At 34.4% G+C, this 21102-nt stretch overlaps 1 protein-coding gene across 1 annotated transcript in view; it reads right to left on the minus strand.

Annotated features, from left to right (window-relative positions):
* The window catches only part of CEP128 (centrosomal protein 128), a 317243-nt gene that overhangs the window by 189866 nt on the left and 106275 nt on the right, over positions 1-21102 (minus strand). The window contains exons 14-16 of the mRNA XM_081048990.1: positions 20912-21088; positions 17338-17397; positions 10283-10475 (exon numbers count right to left, since the gene is read on the minus strand). Coding sequence (XP_080905116.1) covers positions 10283-10475; positions 17338-17397; positions 20912-21088 — 430 coding nt within the window. The remainder of the gene's footprint in view (positions 1-10282; positions 10476-17337; positions 17398-20911; positions 21089-21102) is intronic.

A 21102-nucleotide genomic window follows, 5' to 3' on the forward strand; every position in this document is an offset into this window, starting at 1 on the left:
AGGTTTACAAAGTCCTCTGTCCAAACTTTGAGAAACAACCTACCCCCATTTGCCTCCCAGACTCAGCTGCCTCACTGTAAAATGGGATTAATAATCTCACATGGTTGTTTTAAGGATTAAACGAGGTATCACATTTATATATACAAACTTGAATATTAATTAGCAAGCTCTCAAGAAATATTAGCTTCCTTCTTTCTCCTAAGGTTACCTCAAAGACAAATGAGTGTGAACACTTGAACATAAAGGTCTAACAGAAACTATAGTGTAATGAGGAATCTTTTCAAAGTGTGACATGATTAAAAAATGAATTTTAAATACTAAAGTACATGTCAACAGCCTCAGTAGGAAATAAAGCAAATCTATAATCTCTCACGATTGATGTGGTGATCATCTCTGATGAATGATTAAACGATTTGTCTAAATCTAGGAAGGAGAACGTGTGTATCGATGTCTTTCCAAATACTACTAGGAAGAACTTGAAGGACTTTACTCTGGAAAGATAAATAGGGGAAAGATTCTCTTATTTCCAAGTATCTTAGTTTCAAAAGATGTAGTGAAAACAGCTTAGCTAACAAAGGACATCGTCAGAATAGTTTGGTGAGGTAATTGTGAGTTGTTCTCTAATACTTCATATTTGTTCCTGTGTCTTGAAACAGCAGAAAAAAATAAATTGACATTGATATTTGTTTTCTTTTTGATTGTAGAAAAGATCTAAATGTCTAGATATGGTAAAGGGGTATGGCTTCTGATGAAGACACCATAATAAATGGGATAAAGAAGAAGGAGGCTAGATCTGAGCCACCCACCCTTCCATCCATCCATCCACCCACCCATCCATCCATCCACCCACCCACTTGTCCACCTAGCTAACAATCCAATAAGTATGTTTATTTCCTGTTTAACTATAAAACATAGTGCCAGGTGCAATGGAAAAATAATGGTCTATAAAGAAGAGATTAAAACTTAGTATAAAAAGATATATATGCAGATACCCAAAGGAAAAGGCAGCAATGGCAAAAATCATGTAATTATATCCTAAAGTTTAAATAGTAATGAGGTGGTAAACGTAAAAACGTCTACTAGCAAGGGTGATAACAAGGGTAAAATTTTCATAGGAAGCGAGGGGGAAAAAGGGTAGGGGGGGACTACTGTAAGAATCTGAACTTTACTTGTGCAGCAGAGAGAAAGCCACTGAAGGGGTCTGAGCTGAGGAGTCACAGGCTCAACACTGCATTTAACGAAGATTCATCTGGCAGAACTGATTAGAACAGCAGTTGTGTGTGTGTGCACATGTGTTTTCTCTAAGGAACCGCTGTTGGGTGGAGGTCAACCATAGGGTGTGTTGCAAGTAATTTATTATAAAAATACAAAACCAAAGTTTAGAATGATTTACTTTCTTATATTAATGTCAGCATATTCAAGGTCATTTCTAAAAGATGTCACCCTGACTAAATGCTTTATTAAATAAGAGAGAAATGAATGGAGGGTAGCTGGGGTCCAAGGAACAGTGTGAATTTGAACATACCAGCTGGAGGAACAGTCATCTGTGTTGGATCTCTGGCAGGCTCCTAAGTGAAGACGAGTCAAGTAGAAAGTAGACACTAGAGGTTAGGAAGATCTTCAGATAAGGAACGCCTGCAATCCTTGAAGATATGATGTAATAAAGAGCTAAATAAAACAGAGGGAGTCTAAATGGAGAGCAAGGAGAGTAGGTATGTGAGAAACCTCTAAAGTCATTAGTTACAGGGCACAAAGAAGTGGGAGAAAGTAATCTTTCCTTCAAAACCTAAGTGTAAGGATAGGTTTATGGTGGTGGCGTTTTGTTTTTGTTCTTTTACTTTTTATTTTTGAAAAAATTTCAAAATTACAGAAAATTTTCAAAAATCATACAAAGACCTTTCTGTTGTCGGCAGTCTGATTAAAAAAAATAGCACAATGTTAATTTCACAAAAATAAAATAAATGGCCCATTTCAGGCTGGAAAAAAAAAAGACAGTGTACATGCCACATTCTCTTAAGTGGCTTAATGATAATATATTCATATATACAGAAAGAGGGAATGTGGCAAAATATAGGATAGGTTTTAAATGCTCTCATAAGTAATAGATGAATGGGTGAGTGGCAGGAAAACTAAATCAATCAACAAATAATGTACAGAGAAACCATAACTATGCAACCGCATGTCTACTTTACATGTTAGGAAAAATGCCTCCAGTTTATAAATCCCTTCCTAGTTCTGTCCTACAAATAAATTCTAAGAAAGTATCCTCTGTTCAGCCATCTACCAACTGTAGAAGTGGTACAGAGGTTCAGAGGAAGAGGAAGGAAAAACAAAGAAATCAGCTGAAAGGAGTTTCTCAGAACACTAGGAACAGTGAAACCAAACGAAAAACCCTGAAAATGTTGACCACCATTGACAGAGATAAATCAAGTACATGAGAACCTTTTGAAATACGGAGTGTTTTTCTGAGTCAATGCCTTGAACATCACAGCAATTCTAGAGCATAAAAAAACAAAAACACAAAATAACTTTATCATATCTCTATTATTAGTAAACATATTCATCCTTAGAGCCATCTATAAGGCCAGAATAATGGTGTTAGTATAACAGAGGCATCACTAAACTGGCTCTCTGCCTTGGATATCCACACATGACAAGTATTTACCTCTGGAAGCAGCTTGTAAAAAATACAGTTGTGAGAAAATTTCTACAAAGTGGATTAAAACTCAAAAAGTTTCTACTAAGTGGATCTCTCAAAAGTCTTACATAGAAAATCCAGTAGCCACCTCCCCTTAATCCCATTCTTTTCGCCAAATATTAGATTGGTGCAAAAGTAATTGCGGTTTAAAAAGGTCAAAAATTGCAAAAACCACAATTATTTTTGCACCAACGTAATAGGCATCGAACATATACAAGGCAAAAATCAACGAAACCGAATCACAGCTGTTGAGGAGCTAATAGTCAAAACAAGAAAACCACTACGCAAAATACTGTGAAGTGCAACTGCCAAAAACAGTATTCAAAGGGCTATAAAAAGGTAATAGAAGAAAAAGTGCCTAACTTTGGCCCTTGTTTTTTCCAAGAGTCACTTCTGCACCTTTACTTTCGACCTCATTGACTGTCATATTTTTCTTGCTATACCAATAACCTTTCTTTCATCTCTGGAATGATGAAAGATTCGTTCAACCTCTGGAATTCCTGGATCCTTCTACTCAAGATTTATTGCCATGTGAAGCTCATCTATGATCAGTAGCAAATAGAAAATACTCTATAAATTGTATTCATTCTACTATTAAAAACTGAAATTATCTTAGACATACACAGTTTTAATATTCTTTGCTTACTTTTATGATATTCAGGTATTTATTTTTTTTTTACATGTTAATCTAGAGCTAACTCAAATCGTAGTACAAAATGGAGCTAGAATTACTAATAACAATGTTATAATGTCCCTAAATGAATCAGGAAGTGCTTAGAGAATATTGTTATGAAACGAATAAAAATATAAATGGTTTAAATACTTCTACTGTAACATGTAATACAAAACTGAAATATTACCAAAGACAGATATTGCTACCAAATCCCAGAGTATCATAAACAAAATGTAAATTACTCCAATAAAATTATTTAATCAACTTCTGCCAAATATTTGCTGATTTGCCTTTTGGTACAGAGTTCATTTTGGTTATGCAGAATTCACTGTGAGTGATATTTTTTTTCAGTAAACATTAATATCATAGCTACCCTATAAATGTGTAGCTGTCATTCATTCACTATTGCATTCACTTATTCAACAAATATTTGACACATCTACTACCGTGTTTCCCCGAAAATAAGACCTAGCCAGACAATCAGCTCTAATGCATCTTTTGGAGCAAAAACTAATATAAGACACAGTCTTATATTAGACCAAGTATTATATTGTATTATGTATATTATATTATATTATATTATGCTATATTATATTATACCCGGTCTTATATTATAATAAAATAAGACTAAAATAAGACCAGGTTTTTGCTCCAAAAGACGCATTAGAGCTGATTGTCCAGCTAGGTCTTATTTTCGGGGAAACATGGTATGTGCCAGGGTCTTCCTCGGCACTGGGGAATATAGCATTGAAGAAAACAAACAAAAAAATCACTATCTTTATGGAATCTGCATTATAGTTGATATATTCACTTAAACACACTTCTCAATTATGTGTCTGTCCAAAATTCATCGAGGCAAGAAATACCGCATTTTGCCATGTATAATACACACTTTTTTGCCCAGATTTGTGAGGGAAAATTAAGGATGTGCATTATATATGGGTAGTATCTATATAAATGGTTTTAATTATTTTATTTATACTTATAAGTTAAAAGTGTAACTCTAGAAATCAGTAATGATAATCCATATGCAAAATAATACCCTGGAATACGATGATCGGTTTTGTTGAATTTGTGGTGAACTTGCAACGACAGAGTTCTTGGCCTTCTATGATGCATAAATATCGTAAATTTGTTACTGGTACATAGAATTTCTCATACATTGTATCTTTTCTTGTGTTTTGCAATCATTTGTTATATAAAATTTCTTGTACCATAATATGTTAAAAAATAAATGCTAAAACTCCTTTATAATACAAAAAAAAACAAGTACCTAAAAGTAAACATATAAAAATTTGGATTAAAAAATTGAAATGAAAGATTTTTTCCCCCTGAAAGTTTGGGCCAAAAACGGGGGTGCGCATCATACACGGCATATCTTTCTGGGCTAGGACGGTACTCTGAATGCTGCCACACCCATAGTCATTGCTAAGATAAGACTTAAAACTGATGAACTACAAAAGAAAAAAAAAAAAGTAGGTCTATAATGCATCTTTTATCCACTGCCTACTTGCTGATTAAGGTACAGGTGCTAATCAACAACAAAGCACCAACCTGAGCAGTTAGTCCTTTGCTGCCAAAACAGTACTTTCTGAAAGTGGCTGGAGGACTATTTATTTCCCTTCTTCCACACCCTACTGGTACTTCTCTTATATTCAGAAAAGTTTAGTCCATAACAAAGAGGCCTTGAAAATGGTTTATTTCATCCTTACGTGTACTTTCCCAATATGTGGTATAGGACAGGAAGGGACAGACTCAGGAAGCCTGAATCTACACGCCATGCTGCTGAGAATTACTGTCTTTCTACATATTATATTTATCATAGTATCAGATGAGTAGGGAATCCACCTATCCCAACAAAGCCAAATGTGTATAACACCTACTCCAAAATGGAAAATGACAAAAAAATCAAATTTTATCTTTAAGGAAAAGGAATTTAAGTGGCCATGTCAATTTCTAATTATTCCAGAGAGAAGAATTATGTATACTAATTAGTCACAGCCACAATCACAGAGTGACTGGAAAGCAAGAAGGGTCCTTTGTTTAAATAAGAGTCTACAATTTCAGTTTAAAATAATAAGTTAAGGAAATTGTCTTCTATATCTGTTCAGAATCATTAGCACGTTCTCCAGCAAGAATACATTACATCATACTATACAGATGTTCCTCCTTCTGACGATTTTTGAAGAAAGGAATCCTTCCAACTTCCACATAAATTTTAGATGTTAGTAAACCTCATAGTTTCAAAATATTCTTATAGAGGAATACTGGAACGTACAGGAACACTGGATTATCAGAATATTCAGAAGGCAGGCAGTACTTGGTTTATTAAAAAATTATTTAAAATAACTACTTACACAAGTTAAAACAATATCATACCTAAATCCTCCTAGCTGCAGTTTGCGTCTCTCTACTCGTCTTCATTGCTAATCACAATAATGAATATCCCAGTCAATAATTACTTAATTTCTAAGAGGTCCATGGCATTAACTCTTTAAGATATTTTTCCTCTTTTTGGAGCACTCAAGCACAAATCCTCAGGCCCAAATAGCCCAGGAAGCCTAAGATAACTCAGGTCTACAAATCTGGCAGCATTCACTGATAGAATCTCCTTGTACACGTACCTCAGTTTACTTGGCATGTGTCAGTTAATGTGACATTAAATCAAACTAAAAACATTTGTGCAGAGAATGGCATTAATTCCAGCAAAGAGAAAGTTTCTCTGTCATGTTTCATTTACAGATAGGTCAACCTTGTTTTACCTAGGAAATACATTTCTAATATGATGAAGGGAATCAAATATAAATTTCAACAACTGACTTTGATACTTCAGAAATATCTAAATTTAATCATCAGTTTTGCTGCCCTTCACCTCTTCTGTGGATACCACTATGAACAAATGCTGATGCATACAAGAAGAGATCAGTATACAGAAAAATCCTACAGAGAATCTCTCTTCCTCCTCTCCATCTCATGGAAATCATGCTGCATTCTTTAAGATTCAAATCAAATCACAAGCCGTTCTAAAATCCTCCACCTTGGGACCTCAACTGAAGCAGTCGATACTCCCCTTTTTACCAGGTACATGCTGCTTATGTTTCTAGTAACACATTTATTTCATCCTACTTCCTAACAAACATGTTTATAAGTCTCTAAATATAACAGCCTTTGCTTGGTCTTCATTACCTGTATCACAAAACAGCAACATCTTACATATGTAAGGCAGCAATTATCATATCATTTCTGTTACAAAAGTTTGAGTCTTCCTGAAACTCTTTTGTCATTTATAATTTTAAGAAATAGAGAAAAAAAATGGACACCCCCCCAACCCCTTCTCTCCAAATCAGCCCTTACTTCCTGACTTCCCTATTTCTCCCAAAGGCAAAACCACTGAGACCTTAGAGTCTCTTAGGAGATTCTATGAGTCTTCTTTCTCTCTCATACCATCTAATCTTGGCGCTAAGTCACCCACAAGATCTTTTAATTTGTTTCCACTCCTAATATCCTTCCTCAGTCCCTCTTTTGCTTCTATTGAGACTCTTACACCATAGGCTCCTTACTGGATGATTCCCACAATCAACACTAAGACAGGCTCTAATAATAATAGCATAGTTTCAAAATATATGAAGCAAAATATGAAGCAAAATAAATGACACTAACATTAAACAAACAAACAAACAAAAACCTCACAGTAAAAACTGGATATTCTAACAATCCTCTATCAGTTATTGATAGAAGTAGACAAAATCAGTCAGGATATAAATCACTAGGGACATAGAACACTGTGAAACAATTTGGCATGACTGACATTCATAGGACATTTCACAATAAATGCAGAACATAACTTATTTAATAGTGCACATGGAAAGTTCACCAAGGTAGACCACATTTGGGGCCATAAAAATAGTCATGATAAATTTCAAAGGATCAAAATCATGGAGAGTATGTTCTATGACAAGTTAGAAATCAATAATAAAATATCTAAACAAAACTCTCCACATAATTGGAAATGAAGCAAGCAGTATACTTCTTAAAAAAACCCAGGGGTCAAAAGGAAGGAAATAAAACTAAGATTCGAGATCAATAAAATATAAAAAACAATAAAAAAGTAAAAATCATTTCTTTAAAAATATTAATGAAATACTCAGCAAGTCTTATAAAGAAAAGAGAGAGTACAAATTACTTTTATAGGAATATAATAGGAGGCATCAGTATAGATCTTACAGAAATAAAAAAAGATTAAACAGAAGATATAAAAAAATCATGCCAATAGATTTTACAACTTATATGAAATGGACAAATATACTGAAAGGCATAAATTAATAAAACTAACTCAAAAGAAATAGAAATTCTGAATAGCCATATAGCTCTTAAAGAATTTGAGTTCAAAATTAAAAACCTTCCCAAAATGAAAACTACAGGCCCAGAAGATTCATTGATGAATTCTATCATACAAAAAAAGAAATAATACAAACTTTCCATAAAAATAACAATAATAAAAGCTACTAGAACTAATAAATGAGCTTAATAAGGTTGCCGAATACAAGTTCAATATACAAAAAAAAACAAAAAAAAATCAAATGTATTTCTATATACAAGAATTTGGAAATTTGGAAATTCAAATTTTAAATGTTACTTAACATAACATCACAACTCAGAAAAAATTAGGAATAAATCTTTAAAAGATGTGCATCAATTTGGCATAATTGACCTATTTACTGAAAATCATAAAACATCCATGAGAAAAGTTAAAAAAAACACTAAATAATGGATCAACAGACATGTTCATAGATTAAAAGACTCAATATGAAGATGTCCATTTTCCTTAAATAAATCTATACATTCAACATAATCCTATCAAAAACACTAGTAGATCCTTTTTAAAAATGTGAAAGGCTGATTCTAAGATGCAGAAAGAAGTCCAAATGCTCTACAGATGCAAAGCAAGCAATAAATTTTCATTAAAAACAAAAAGTGAAAATAAAATCGATCACCTTGAGAGATTACAAGCTTTAGTCTTACCTTTTGAAGCTTTTATGAAAAAGTTGGGCATTTGAATAAAATTATTTAAATGTACAATTATTTGGTTCTTTTGGATTTGTCCCCACTCACAGTTTTACATATTTATAATACATTATAGCATTAATCCATATACAAAGAAAGAAATGATTTACAGAGTGACAATATTAATAATGTTTGCTAAAAGGAAAACTGGGATGTAGTGTTAATTAGTGAATATTCCATAACATGTATAGAGACTATATAGCATTTTATCTATAAGTTCCATAATTAGCATTGTTGTGGAACTTATAGAGCAGCAATACTCAGAGTGGTTTGGGGACTGCCCAAGGCTCCTTAATAATAGAACTAAGATATCTGTGGCCTTTTGCACACTCAATTCGCATAAATGTAAAGTACGGTTTTTCCAGAGGCTACATGACATGTAATATAACAACAGATAAAATGAAAATGCAGCTGTCTTAAGACAGCAATAAAGAGATTGACAAAAGTACAAACAATAGCATACTTCAGTGTTTTTGTCTTGGAAAAGAGTGAAATTTCATTAATTTTTATGTTAGGGTTTCCTGTCCATTCTCAGGAATTTTTTTCGCTTTCCCGTTCCCGAATCCCGAGATGTACACTGCTTTCTGTTTGCCACGATGAATCATTTCCACGAAGTGATGCCCGATACTACCAACTACCTAGGTTCAAGGAGCTGATATTCCCAATTTCCCAACCAACTTTTCTTGGGATTCGGAAACAGAAAAGCGAAAAAATTCCCGAGAATGGGTGGGAATTCCACCCAGAAACCCTATTACATGTAATGGGTTTATAATTATTGTCTTAAAGGAATAAATATTTTTATTTATTAGTTTTAATTTTTAATATGGTAAATATTGACACACATAATGCACAATAAAATTTTTGAGAACTCAAAGAGCTTTTGAGAGTATAAAGTGGTCCTGATACCAGAAAAAATGAGACTCACTACAGTACAGTAACAGATAATTTTTAAGTGGTACATACGGAGAGCATAATCCTGATCACTAAAATGAAAAATAAAAACAATATTTTTTTATAAAAAGGATAACCATGTGTAAATGTTTAGTTTTTCTTAGCAGGACACTATATTAAGCCTCTTTCTGGATCTTAAATTAATAAAGTTCACCAGCAAAGAAAAGGCCTAAGGCCAACATAACATAAGACACACATATGATTCCCAAACATAATTGCTGTTTTTATTTTTCCTGTCATTAAGCATCTCTAGTATAACTGAACAGAAAAACAGTTTTCCAAGTCTCTTGTCTACCTTTTAAAGTTAAGTACTGCCTGCCTATTAAGCATATTAAACCCTGCCCCCTGCTCTTCCAAGCTCTCCTTCCCCTTACTTTACCGTTTTCACCATTGTGCTTATAACCTTCTAACATATTATACAATGTACCTATTTATTACACGTGTCACCCCACTCAATATAACATAAACAAAAGTAGTATTTTTTCTGATTTATTCACTAATGTATCCTCAGCACCTGTTAATGGTGCCTAAGACAAAATAGGGACAAAATAAATATTTGTTGAACGAATCAATAGATATTTTACTAAAGTAAAATGTAAATTTTGACATTTTACCAGAGGAAAACAAACATATCTTACCACATTAGCACTTTCAAATGGCCAGCAGACACAAGTGCCATCTATGTACACAGGATAGATATGGTAGCTGCTGGAAAAACTCTCAGGGCAGAACAGTTTTACCTTCTGAATCCAGAAATGGAGAGATAAGGAAAGGAGGAGATGGGAATAGTCTGAATTAGAAGCAAAAGTAGGGTTTGTTGTTTTTTTCCCCAATCCTAAGTTTCTAGGAACACAAACAGAAAAATGCATAAATAAAAGTAAGAGCAGTTAACACACCTCTTTTCTCCTGGTGGATTTCTTCCAGAAGCTGCTCCTGCCTTTCTATTTGTTCAAAGAGACACTGGAGCTCAGATTCTTTGTTTTCAGTCATATTCCTGAGTTGTTGTCTGCACAGCATTAGCTCGTGCCGCAAACTTTTCTCTCGGTTTTCTCTCTCTTTCAGTTCCTCACAGAGCCATTGAAGTTTAGTCTAAAAAAAAAAAAAAATGACATTTATATCTAATTTTTAAAAAATAAATAAAAAACAGAAATCTAGAAAACAGTAGCATTTCTAAACATTAGGAAAAAATAACGTAATGATAATCTGAACCAACATAGACAATAACAGATCTAAGCAAAATAAAAAATACATAATGGCTTATTTCAGTTAAAACTTGGTGCAGAAATTAACCATGATTTTCTTGGATTTTCATAAAATATTTGGTATCATTGATCATCTTTGGAAAGACATTCCTATAGAGAGGTTAGGGCCACTAGAATTCCAATCATAACATAATTAGTCCCTAATTTGGAATTCTAGGCAGTTCAGAACAGCATTTTAAAATCAAAACCAGAATAGGACTAGAGACTCATTAATAAAAGAGGGTTGTATTTCAGAGATTAGAAAAAATTCCTAGTTTTGCTTCCTAAAAATGCATATCCCCAGGGTCTAGCTAATCAGACAGATTCTCTGTAGGCTGAGGGAGAATACATCAGCATTTGCCCACTTTGAAGAGACTAGGACGTTAATCTAAGCAACTCTCCTTTCCATGGAGTCTAACCATACATACCATCTATAATATTTAATCTGCTCTTGCCCAGTGATTGAACTAGAAATTTATAAAATAACTCACTGTTCTCTTTTCTCAGTGCTTTCCTACTTACTCCATCCCAATCTTTGGCCTGTGTTAAGTACCATTGATAAGAAGTAATAATGAAGAAATAAAAAACCTGTTTTGTTATAGCAATAATCCTACCGGTTCTGATAAAAACAAAACAGTAACAAATAAATAAAAATATTCTGAAAACAAAGCATGAATCGTGTTTGATATGTGTTATGGACTGAATCGTGTACCCCAAAATTCATATTTTGAATCCCTAAACCTCAGTGATTGTATTTGGAGATGGGATTCTGAACAAGGTAGTTAAGGTTAAATAGGTCATAAGGGTGGGGCCCTAAACCAATAGGGCTGGTGTCCTTAAAAGAAGAGAAGAGAAGCAAGGGCTTACAGGCAAGCTTGCACTCCCCCACCTTTCTTTAGATTCCCAATCCTCAACTTCCCCAAACCACCCCATCAAACCCCACCCCTGCATGAAAGGTGGCATTCTACAAGCCAGGAACAGGACTCTCCAGAAACCAACCCTGGCAACTTGATCTTGGACTTCTAGCCTTTAGAACTGTGAGAAAACAACAGTCTGTCATTTAAGTCACGCAGTCAGTGAGGTTTGGGAGCCTAAGCAGACTTATACGGCTTTAGTTTTTCCTATGATGCCTTTACTCCATTGCCACACAAAATTTAAAAATAGGCTATAGTTAGATGCTTTTTATGAATTGAATATGTATGCAGAATATATTATTAATCCCACAAAATACCAACTTATGGAAATTTAATCAACCAATAATCAATTATGAGAATCAGTGTGTGTTAAACAACCAACATCCTCATTATGTATCTTGGAGAAACAGCTTGTAAGATAGTATAAGAATAACTTCAACAACTCCAAATAATAATTAGCTGAAAAGGCTATTAATCACTGTGCAAACACCATTCTATTAACCACTCACAAGAGCATTTTATAGATAACATAATATGCTCATTTACTTAACTACATCAAGTATTGCTAAATAAACCAAAATAGAGGAAGAATTTCTAAATAAGGCAGTTTTTTTACCTTCATACTTGACAGTTTGCATTTAGGTGGGAATATTCATAATTATCTAGTAAAACAATCAAATGATCTCTTTAATCTATAACAATCTCCTCTACTGAGATTTAGTACAGTAATACACTAAAGTCGATAAGAAATGACTCAAAGCTAAAAACCAAGGAAAACAGAAAATCTGAATAAAAAGACCACAGCTGATAGAGTTAGCAATATTAGGACCCACAATTTTGCTGCTTGTAACTACTAAGCTTCCTTCACCAAAACTCTAAAAAGAACTTTGAGAGGAAATATTTCTATAACAAGTATGAAAAAAGAGGATGGCAAATTTTTAGAATGTGTTAGGCCACCAAAACAAGAATTAAACCAGAACTGCAAATCTCAAATCCAAGTCAACACTAAAATATAATTCTTTCAGTAATACTTCCCCACTTTCCTACTTAGTTATGAATATAATCAAGCAAAAAGCAAATATATCTCCTTGATGAGAGTACATATTTAAAAATACAAAACACCCGTCTCCAACTGAACTGAATGTGTTCTGTGTACACAAAATCTAAAATATATTTCCAACAAATGAATGAAGGCATCTGTATCATATTTTTACGTCAAAGCCAAAAGGATAAAATACCAGAGGATAATTCACATCATTCAATAAGAATTAAATACACTGGTCTAATACTTCTCACACAATGACTATTTTAAACAATCTACTTCACTAAAAAGACAATAAATGTAAAGTTACACAACCAACAGAAAGAAACAATGGTGCAGACTTCAGAGACCCAGGTTCTAAACCCTTCTCAGTAGCTAATTAGTTTTAGACCCTCAGGTAAAACTCAAAACTCCCAGGGCTTCTGTCTCATCTATAAAATGAGGAAGTCACGCTTTCTGATCCCTGAAGTTGCGTCAGTTATAATATTGCAAAAACAATAGGGAAAAGCAAATGCTTGTTAACACCTAGAACACATTATACTCTAAAATGTGTGACTCTGGGGTGATATCGGACGGGATAATATAAGAAAATCCCCAAATAATTTGGAAGTATATTGCTTATATATATAACTTTAATGTTTACAGTTCTGATCAAATAAAAACCAATATTTGAGAATCAATATATTCACTAAAGTCTAATTTGCTTGTTTTTAATTCATCGGTGATATTTAAGCTGAGAAAGTAACCTGAGTACGAAAATGTGGTAAGTGCTAAAGATGCAATGAGGAACAGGAAAGACCCAGGTCTTCCTCATGAAGCTTATAGACTAAAGAAAGAGAAGAGTAAATGGGAATTCCCATACAGTGGGAAAAAGGCCGAGAAGGAAAAGAAGCATATAAACTCATCTCTGTGCATCTCAAGGGAAAAATGAGCACTGGGCTCCCAGGATTCAATGTTTTCTGTAAATACAGAGCACTCAGGATGCTACCTTGTGCTAAAGAGCAGCTGACACGACCTTTTCTTTCATTCGCTATCATAAAATGATAATGTGAGATCTGGGATCGACAGTGATGCTCCCCAGTATCATCGTTTCATCCTGAGAGTGCTGGCCTGCTCTAGATTTGACCATCTGTCCCTATTTTCTCACTGTGAATGTCTTTGGTGCTGCTCATTTCTTTCCAGGATTTGAACCTAAACTCTGCTATGTATTTTTATTTCCCTGGTTCTCTTTGGGCTTTCCTATTCAAATGGAACTTTCTGGATATCAATCCCTGTGGTGGAAACTCTTTCAGTACTTCTGTTTGCTTGCCTATCTAGGACCCTGTATGCCTGTCTATTTAGATACCAACCTTTGCCAGGGGTCTTCTAGTTTGGCTTGAACACCCTGGACATATCCTCCTCCATCACCCTCTGACATAACATTAAACATCACTTGCATATTGTCACCAACATACATAATCCACGGTTTTCCTCTAATTCTCCACAATTCTCTTAATTCAGACTCTCATCCTTCCTCACCCAGAGCCCTGGTTCTCACCCAGAGACCTCTTACATGGTATCCCTGCCTTTGGTCTTCCAACATCTCAGCCACATTTAACATCACTATCCAAGTGATGCTTTGTATATATAAATATGAGTGTATCGCTCTCCCATTCAAAACCTCTGTGTGGTTCCCCACTAAAGGCAGAGCTGAACCCAAGCTCTTAACATGGCATTCGATACTCTTCTTGAGGGACCTAACCTCTACTTGTCTGGAGCGTCATCCCTGCCATTCTGTTTTACACTTTTATACTGCAGTATTACCAAATCATTGGGCTTTCTCAGCATTTATGTTTCTCTTCTGTGCCTTTCCTGCAATTGCTTACTCGGCATGCAAACTCTTTTCTCTTTGCCCGGCTAGCTTCAAGATTCATCGGAGGCATCAGCCTCCACAGCCGCTTCTCTATACCTGTATCACAGCTCTTACAGATAATACTGAAATTATCTACATAAGTGTCAGCTTTCTTAGAGAAAATATGCTCTTCCAGAGGAAGGATCACATCTTAATTCATCTTTATGTCCACATTATACAACATGACATCTGGGACACAGTCATTTCTCAGTAAATTCTGTTAAACTGAATAAAATTTGGCCTCTACATGCCTTGTCGAGATTTGTAACAAAAACAAATCCCTAATCCCTGGGAATTCCTTGCCTGGCCTCCCTTAACAATCACCTCAACCCTCTTCCTCCCCATGCAATGTTATTCTTACCATTCCTTCGTTAAGTTTATCTGGGACCCTGGTCCAACTGTTAGTTAAGACTTCATGTTTATGTCATGCCAGCACTGCCAACAAAAAAGCAACAGTGACACAATCCCCACCCGATCTTCTAGCTCTTTTAGGATTAACACTAACAGAAGAAATTCATTTGGCAGATTTATGAAAACAGTTCCCGAATGCCCTCAGAGGTCCTTCGAATACCGCAAGACGTCAGCAGGGACAAGCTGAACAGCAATTCTACTTCCCATAGAGTTTTTGTCCTCTGAATTCAGATCTTATCTTCAATACTTATAGAGCTGTCCAGTCATAGTTCATGGGAAATACAGTATTGTAGCCCATCCATAACCTAAACCATCTCTCCAGGAAATAGATTCAATTCCTCCTTAGTCAATTGGTCAGCATGGCATTGCTTATCACAACCCTTTTACACTGTAGAATAACAGTTGTCTCATGCAGTATTAAAACTCATCTGATCAGGAGTTCAATCCCATTAAATGATAAGGGGAAACTGCTCACTCGCTCCCAAATTAAAGAGCTATGATTAAGAATCATCTCTGGCTCTCATAATTTAACCGAACAACAGCAGTGAAAGCTTTCTGTTCAGAAATGATAAAGATTTTAACTGGAAAGAAAATTCCAAGTGCACTGCTCTCACCAAAACTGTGGAGTTGGGGAAAAGAAAAAAGAGAAATGCTTTATTAATGTGCAACAGAAGTCTTTAGCCAGAAAATTCTGGGACAGCAAAACACGTATATTCCAAATTTCCTATGTAGGTGGCATAAATACAAATTTACATTTGGTGTTAACAAAAATGGTTAGGAATGCACAGGATCCTACTTCAAGTAGAATAGAAAATTTTACAAGGTTAGGTACATTTCAATGTTCAATCATAATACTATTAGTTTCTTAATATTTTTTTTTGGGGGGGGGGCTTCTCTAATGCATATTCTAACGCATATTCTCTAACCTTTGAAGGTTAAGGTAAATCTTGTCTTTCCACTACCCCCTCCCTATCTGTTCCTTATATATCAATCTCAGGGCATTATCTGTGTTTATTCAAATATTCTCATCTTTTTGCCATTGTTATACCTATAATTAGCCACCTGGAGAACTTCCACATATTTTGTGTATGACCATGTTTAAACATTGCATTTTTGCACAAGTCTTCTGTGACGTGCATCATACCCTCTTATCCTCCCAATACAAACATCATAGTTAGTTAGTTCTTCCTTCTTCTGTATTCCTTTGTCAATGTTTACATATTTCTATAACAATATAACACAACGTAAGGATTTTCAAAATTTGTTTACATCTCTATTTCCCGTATCAACTTCCATGGCTTGCTAACACTTATATCCCCAATGTCTGCACACAAGAAAAGTAAACTATCAATAAATCTTGGCTGAATGAACAAAGACTTTAGGTGGCAATACACATAATGGTTAAGAACATTAATTATGAGTCTGACATGGTATGTAATCCACTTTTCCATTTTTATATGGCACTGGAAAAGTCATACGTTCTCTGAAACCTCACTTTCCTCATATTTTTAAATAAGGACACTATACAACTTAAAGGTTCTTTCTTGCAATAAAATCCTAAATTGGACCACAGGTGATCAGGTTTATAGCACAGTTGGTCTTCTTACAGAATTAAATGGGATGGAACATTTTCCATTTTAGTATGTCAAATCTGAAAAACAACTAGTCTAAAAAAGAATGCAACTGCTTAAGTATTGATACTTAAATAAACAGATTACATCTTATGTGGTCATAATTTTCTCTAGATTTTAATTTCTGTAAATTACTATATACCTTAATTACTATATATTTGAATTTCCAAGTTGATTTGATATATGAAGAGAGCTGAAAATTATCCCACGGTAGAAGAATCTTTTTGCTAAAATTAGAAAATTGTTTAATTTTACTTATATTTGCTTACCTTCCATGTAATTTGAATCATAATGCCAAAGAACTGTGAAGCAGAGAAGTTATCTTCAGAACACAAAGCTAATCCGTCCAATTTTGTAAATGAGGAAACAAGACATCCAGAGAAGTAAAGGGATTTGCTTAAGCCACACAGGAATTTGGCAGGCTTTGAGCTTACTCTCAGGAACCAAAATGTTAATGGTAAGTATATATGTGTAAATGGAGGTTGGTTAGAGCTGCACTGACCTTGTATACTTCCAGAGGCATTGCGTATCCCCAGGAAAAGGCAGAAGAATTTGTCTCTCTGATGATCTAGTTTTAATATTTCAACAATTTTACCTTTCTTTATTCACTCATTCCATCCCTATGTATTTAAGCTACTTTTTAAATGTTAAACTAAAGGAACATGGAGGTTTCTTAAATGCATTACGACGACATCTTTCGCAGCAATGAAGTACTACAGCTTCATATGCTCAGTTATGTGACAAAATATATGACTAGCCCAAAGAGGATACCTTGAAGGTCATAAATATTATGGAAACTTCAGGATTCAAAGATTAATTACCTTGCTTTCTGCTAACCAGCGATGTGGGTCATAATTAATATCAGCAACAGATGAAAAAACCTACAAAAAAGAGGAAATAGTCTATTAAAAGTAGATTTTTCTCTGAAATGCATTTACATAAATGAAATTTTTCACCATAACATCCAAAAGTTTAGTGCCTAAACTTAAGTGTTTACAAAGAAGAAAGTTCATACCAAGTACTTCACCAATTCCAAACCATCATTTAACATGTCTATTTCTGTAAGCATGTATATATTATGTATGTTTTGACAGTAAATATTTAGCTCAAGTTTAGAGACATGAATCAACTCTCGAGTGCTAACATTGCTAGAATCTCTGCAGGCTGATTCTACAGAGCTCTGCGTGGCAAGCAGTCTCAATTAAACCTGTTTACTTCCTTTTTTGTTTGTTTCTTTTCCTCAGTCTTGCTGCATGTAATATATTTCACAGTGGGTTAGATGTAATTACATGGAAACTTAATTCTTTGTCTCGTTTATCCTTCTTTAATTTTATACTATGAGGGCCATTTTGTCTCATTAATGGTTTTGTAGAACTGACAGAAAATAATCAACATGACTTCATGCAAACATTGCTTTATATTTCGTGATGGTAACAAAATCCTACAATAAATAGGTTGTCTATACCAGCTGCTCTGATTTCCTTCACACTGACTCATTTATAAAATCATTGCCATCTGGTTCTGCATTACCACTGACAGAACTTGTACTCAAAGGTTGTCAGTGAGTTTATAATTGTAAAGACACATTTTTTTTTCTCAATTCCTACTTTTGGTGACCCTTGTGCTACCTATGATATTTTTGCAGGACTTTTCTTTCTAGAAATGTTCTGCGTATAAATATCCTATTCCTCTGCAAGAGGTGTCTATTCCTATTCTCAAATACTTCCATACCTACTGACATTGTGTGCACATCACGCCCTTAAGGAATACTATTAGGTAATTCATTCAGACATATAGTGAACACATGATGAGTGCCAACCACATGCCATATACAAGTGTTGTATGTTTATATCCAACTTTTCATTCAAATTTTCTCACTATCTAAATCTCACCCAACTCTCATGCCCTCCGTGCCTTTTCAGTGAAATTTTCTCTAATCACTCAGGTTCATAGGGAAAACTTCTGTCTTCATCCAATGCCTATCCTCTTAATGCTCTACAAATAAATGGAATACCCAGACCAAGTGTTATGGGGAAAGCTCTTGAATTATCAAAGACTGGTCTAAGAAAATTATCTCTTTAATTTAGACATTACCCTAATTGTTTTATAATGGTGGTGGTTTAGTTAAGTGTCTGTCCTTAAGTCTTCAGACACTAAAGGCATGTACTAAAGCAGAATAATAAATATGGTGGCTGGAAAGAGAAAAATGTTATAAGAAATAATACCAATATTCCCCATGAGTTCTCTCAGGGTCATTTGTTACATATCTATTATTCAATCCATTCCATAGAACAGTCCCACTCTTTACATAAAATGGCTGAAAATTTCATCAGCAATATTTCAAAAATCAACAAATGACAAAGAATACTTGGAATTATTCTATTTTATGAAAACATTTTACAAGGACCACCACTCTCCCACAGATCTCTGAACTATAAAGCAAAGAATAAATTTTAACACCATGGGTGGTTTTTTTAAGGTGAGAGCAAATGTTGTGTTCTTGGGTAATCTTTTTTCCTTCAAGTTTATAGGAATGAAAAAACAGAAGTTATAAATGGAAAGAGACCCACAATGAAAAAATTGTGCTCTTAAAAAAAAACTTAATAGACTTTCCATTCTTTCAGATTTACTTTCCACCCATCACTTGGGCTGAATTAGTTTCTCTCTAGGGGAAGAGGTGTAAAGACCCATTACCACAATCATTCCATTCCTGAAAGCCTATTAAAGAATAGGGTGCCTTTCAGAATATGTTGGAATATGTTTTCACTTCATGAAGAAAATATTTAAGCAATCTGCTATGTGCACACTATGTTTTAGCCTGTAATTGCCCATAACAAGGTTTATATATCTTATAGCATGATCCAAAAGTTTCCATTTTTACATCTCTACTTGACTGAAAGCAAGTCATCCTGACATAAATACTTAAATATGGAATAAATATTGCATTGTTAATATGTAATTCTTTTAAATGAAATTAGGATTTCAAGGCCACACATCCTTTCTATATATGTAAATAAGACAAATCTGAAATAAATACAGCATCATTAGACAGGAAAAAGAAAAAAGAAAAAAACAGCATTAGAACAGGCCCTATAACAGGACTAAAAGAGTTTGTTTTTCACCCTAAAACCAATTACTTCTCATATTTGGCTCATAGTCCTCTCGAACGTACATCTGAGCTGTTTTAAAAATGTACATAGAACTATATATTGTAGAAATTCCATGAACTCCACCAAGTTCTAGCAGCTGAAATGTTTCTGTTAAAGTTGAATTCTAAGACACCTCTAACTGCGAAGGTAAAATTATAGTTCTATTTTCTTCAAAACACCACTTAAAAAAGAGAAGGGAAAAAATGGGGAGGAAGAGAAGGAAAAAAGAGGGGGAAAGTAGCATGAGATGAGATGATTTCATATGAGAAAAAAAGATGAATGACAAAATAAAAAGAAGAAACACCTAAAAAGGTATTTTTTAAAAGCCCTTATGCATAATATCATTACATAATTTGAATACTGTCATATCATCAAATGAAATAAATACAGGGGTAAGTGATAGCTAAACGATGTGTTAGGTTATATTATATTTAAGCAGTGCAATGCTTTCTGTATATATAATAATATAGAATTACTAGAACCTAGAGTTAATGGAGTTGCTTACCTTCAATGAATTCAGAATATCCACAATTACTTCTGTTTTTATTTATCATTTCACTAGAACTATAAATTGAGTAACAATATTCCATCTTAAAGGTAGAAAAACGAAATTAAATGTAATTTGTTCAAATAGGGACGGCAAATAGTCTCGGGTTACTTGTTTAAGATCCAGTGTTAGACTCCAATGTTTGAAGCCCTAGTTATAGCATTTAACTAGATACATGGCCAGGGACAACTGATTTAACCTTTCTAAGCTTTGCTTTCTTTTGTCTAAAAGGGACTTAATCAGAGTACCTAAAGGACAGCGTGGCTTCAGGGGTTAAAGGAGAGAATGCATACAGGGCACTTGCCACAGTACCTGTAATAAAGTACTCAGTAGATGTTTGCCAGTAATATAGTAATATACTAACAAAAACAAAAATGGCCTGTGATAATAGAAAACTCAAAATCTAGGCATCTTGACTCCAAGGATATGCGTGAGTCAGAACTGCTGCCTCCCTTGTAAGACATTGTCTTTTACAGGGTGAGACACAGGCAATTCAATGGAATAACAGCATACTTTCTCTCACCACGACTGTGCAACAGATATAGCACCTCATTCTAAAAAAAAAAATGCAACGTGTTGTTGTTTTTCCATAAACTTTGCAGAATAAGAATGTGATTACTATATAACCATGCATTAAAATTTTATTACAATTACATATTAAGAAACAAAGTGAAAGGCACAATGAGAACTGATGATTACTTTCAGTTTCTCCATCGAGTCCCTGGAGAAGGTTTTACAAGCTGCATCAATTTCCTGTCCTATGACACCGAGAATGGACTCCTGTTCAGTCTCCAGACAAAGAAGTTGATCCTTGAGCTGCAATCTGGCCTCTTCCATCCTCCGTAAGTGCTCTTCTTCACTGCTTATATGTTTCTCCTAAAGTATTGATA

Source organism: Rhinolophus hipposideros (genome assembly GCF_964194185.1).
Source record: "Rhinolophus hipposideros genome assembly, chromosome: 5".
In the NCBI taxonomy this organism is placed as follows: domain Eukaryota; kingdom Metazoa; phylum Chordata; class Mammalia; order Chiroptera; family Rhinolophidae; genus Rhinolophus; species Rhinolophus hipposideros.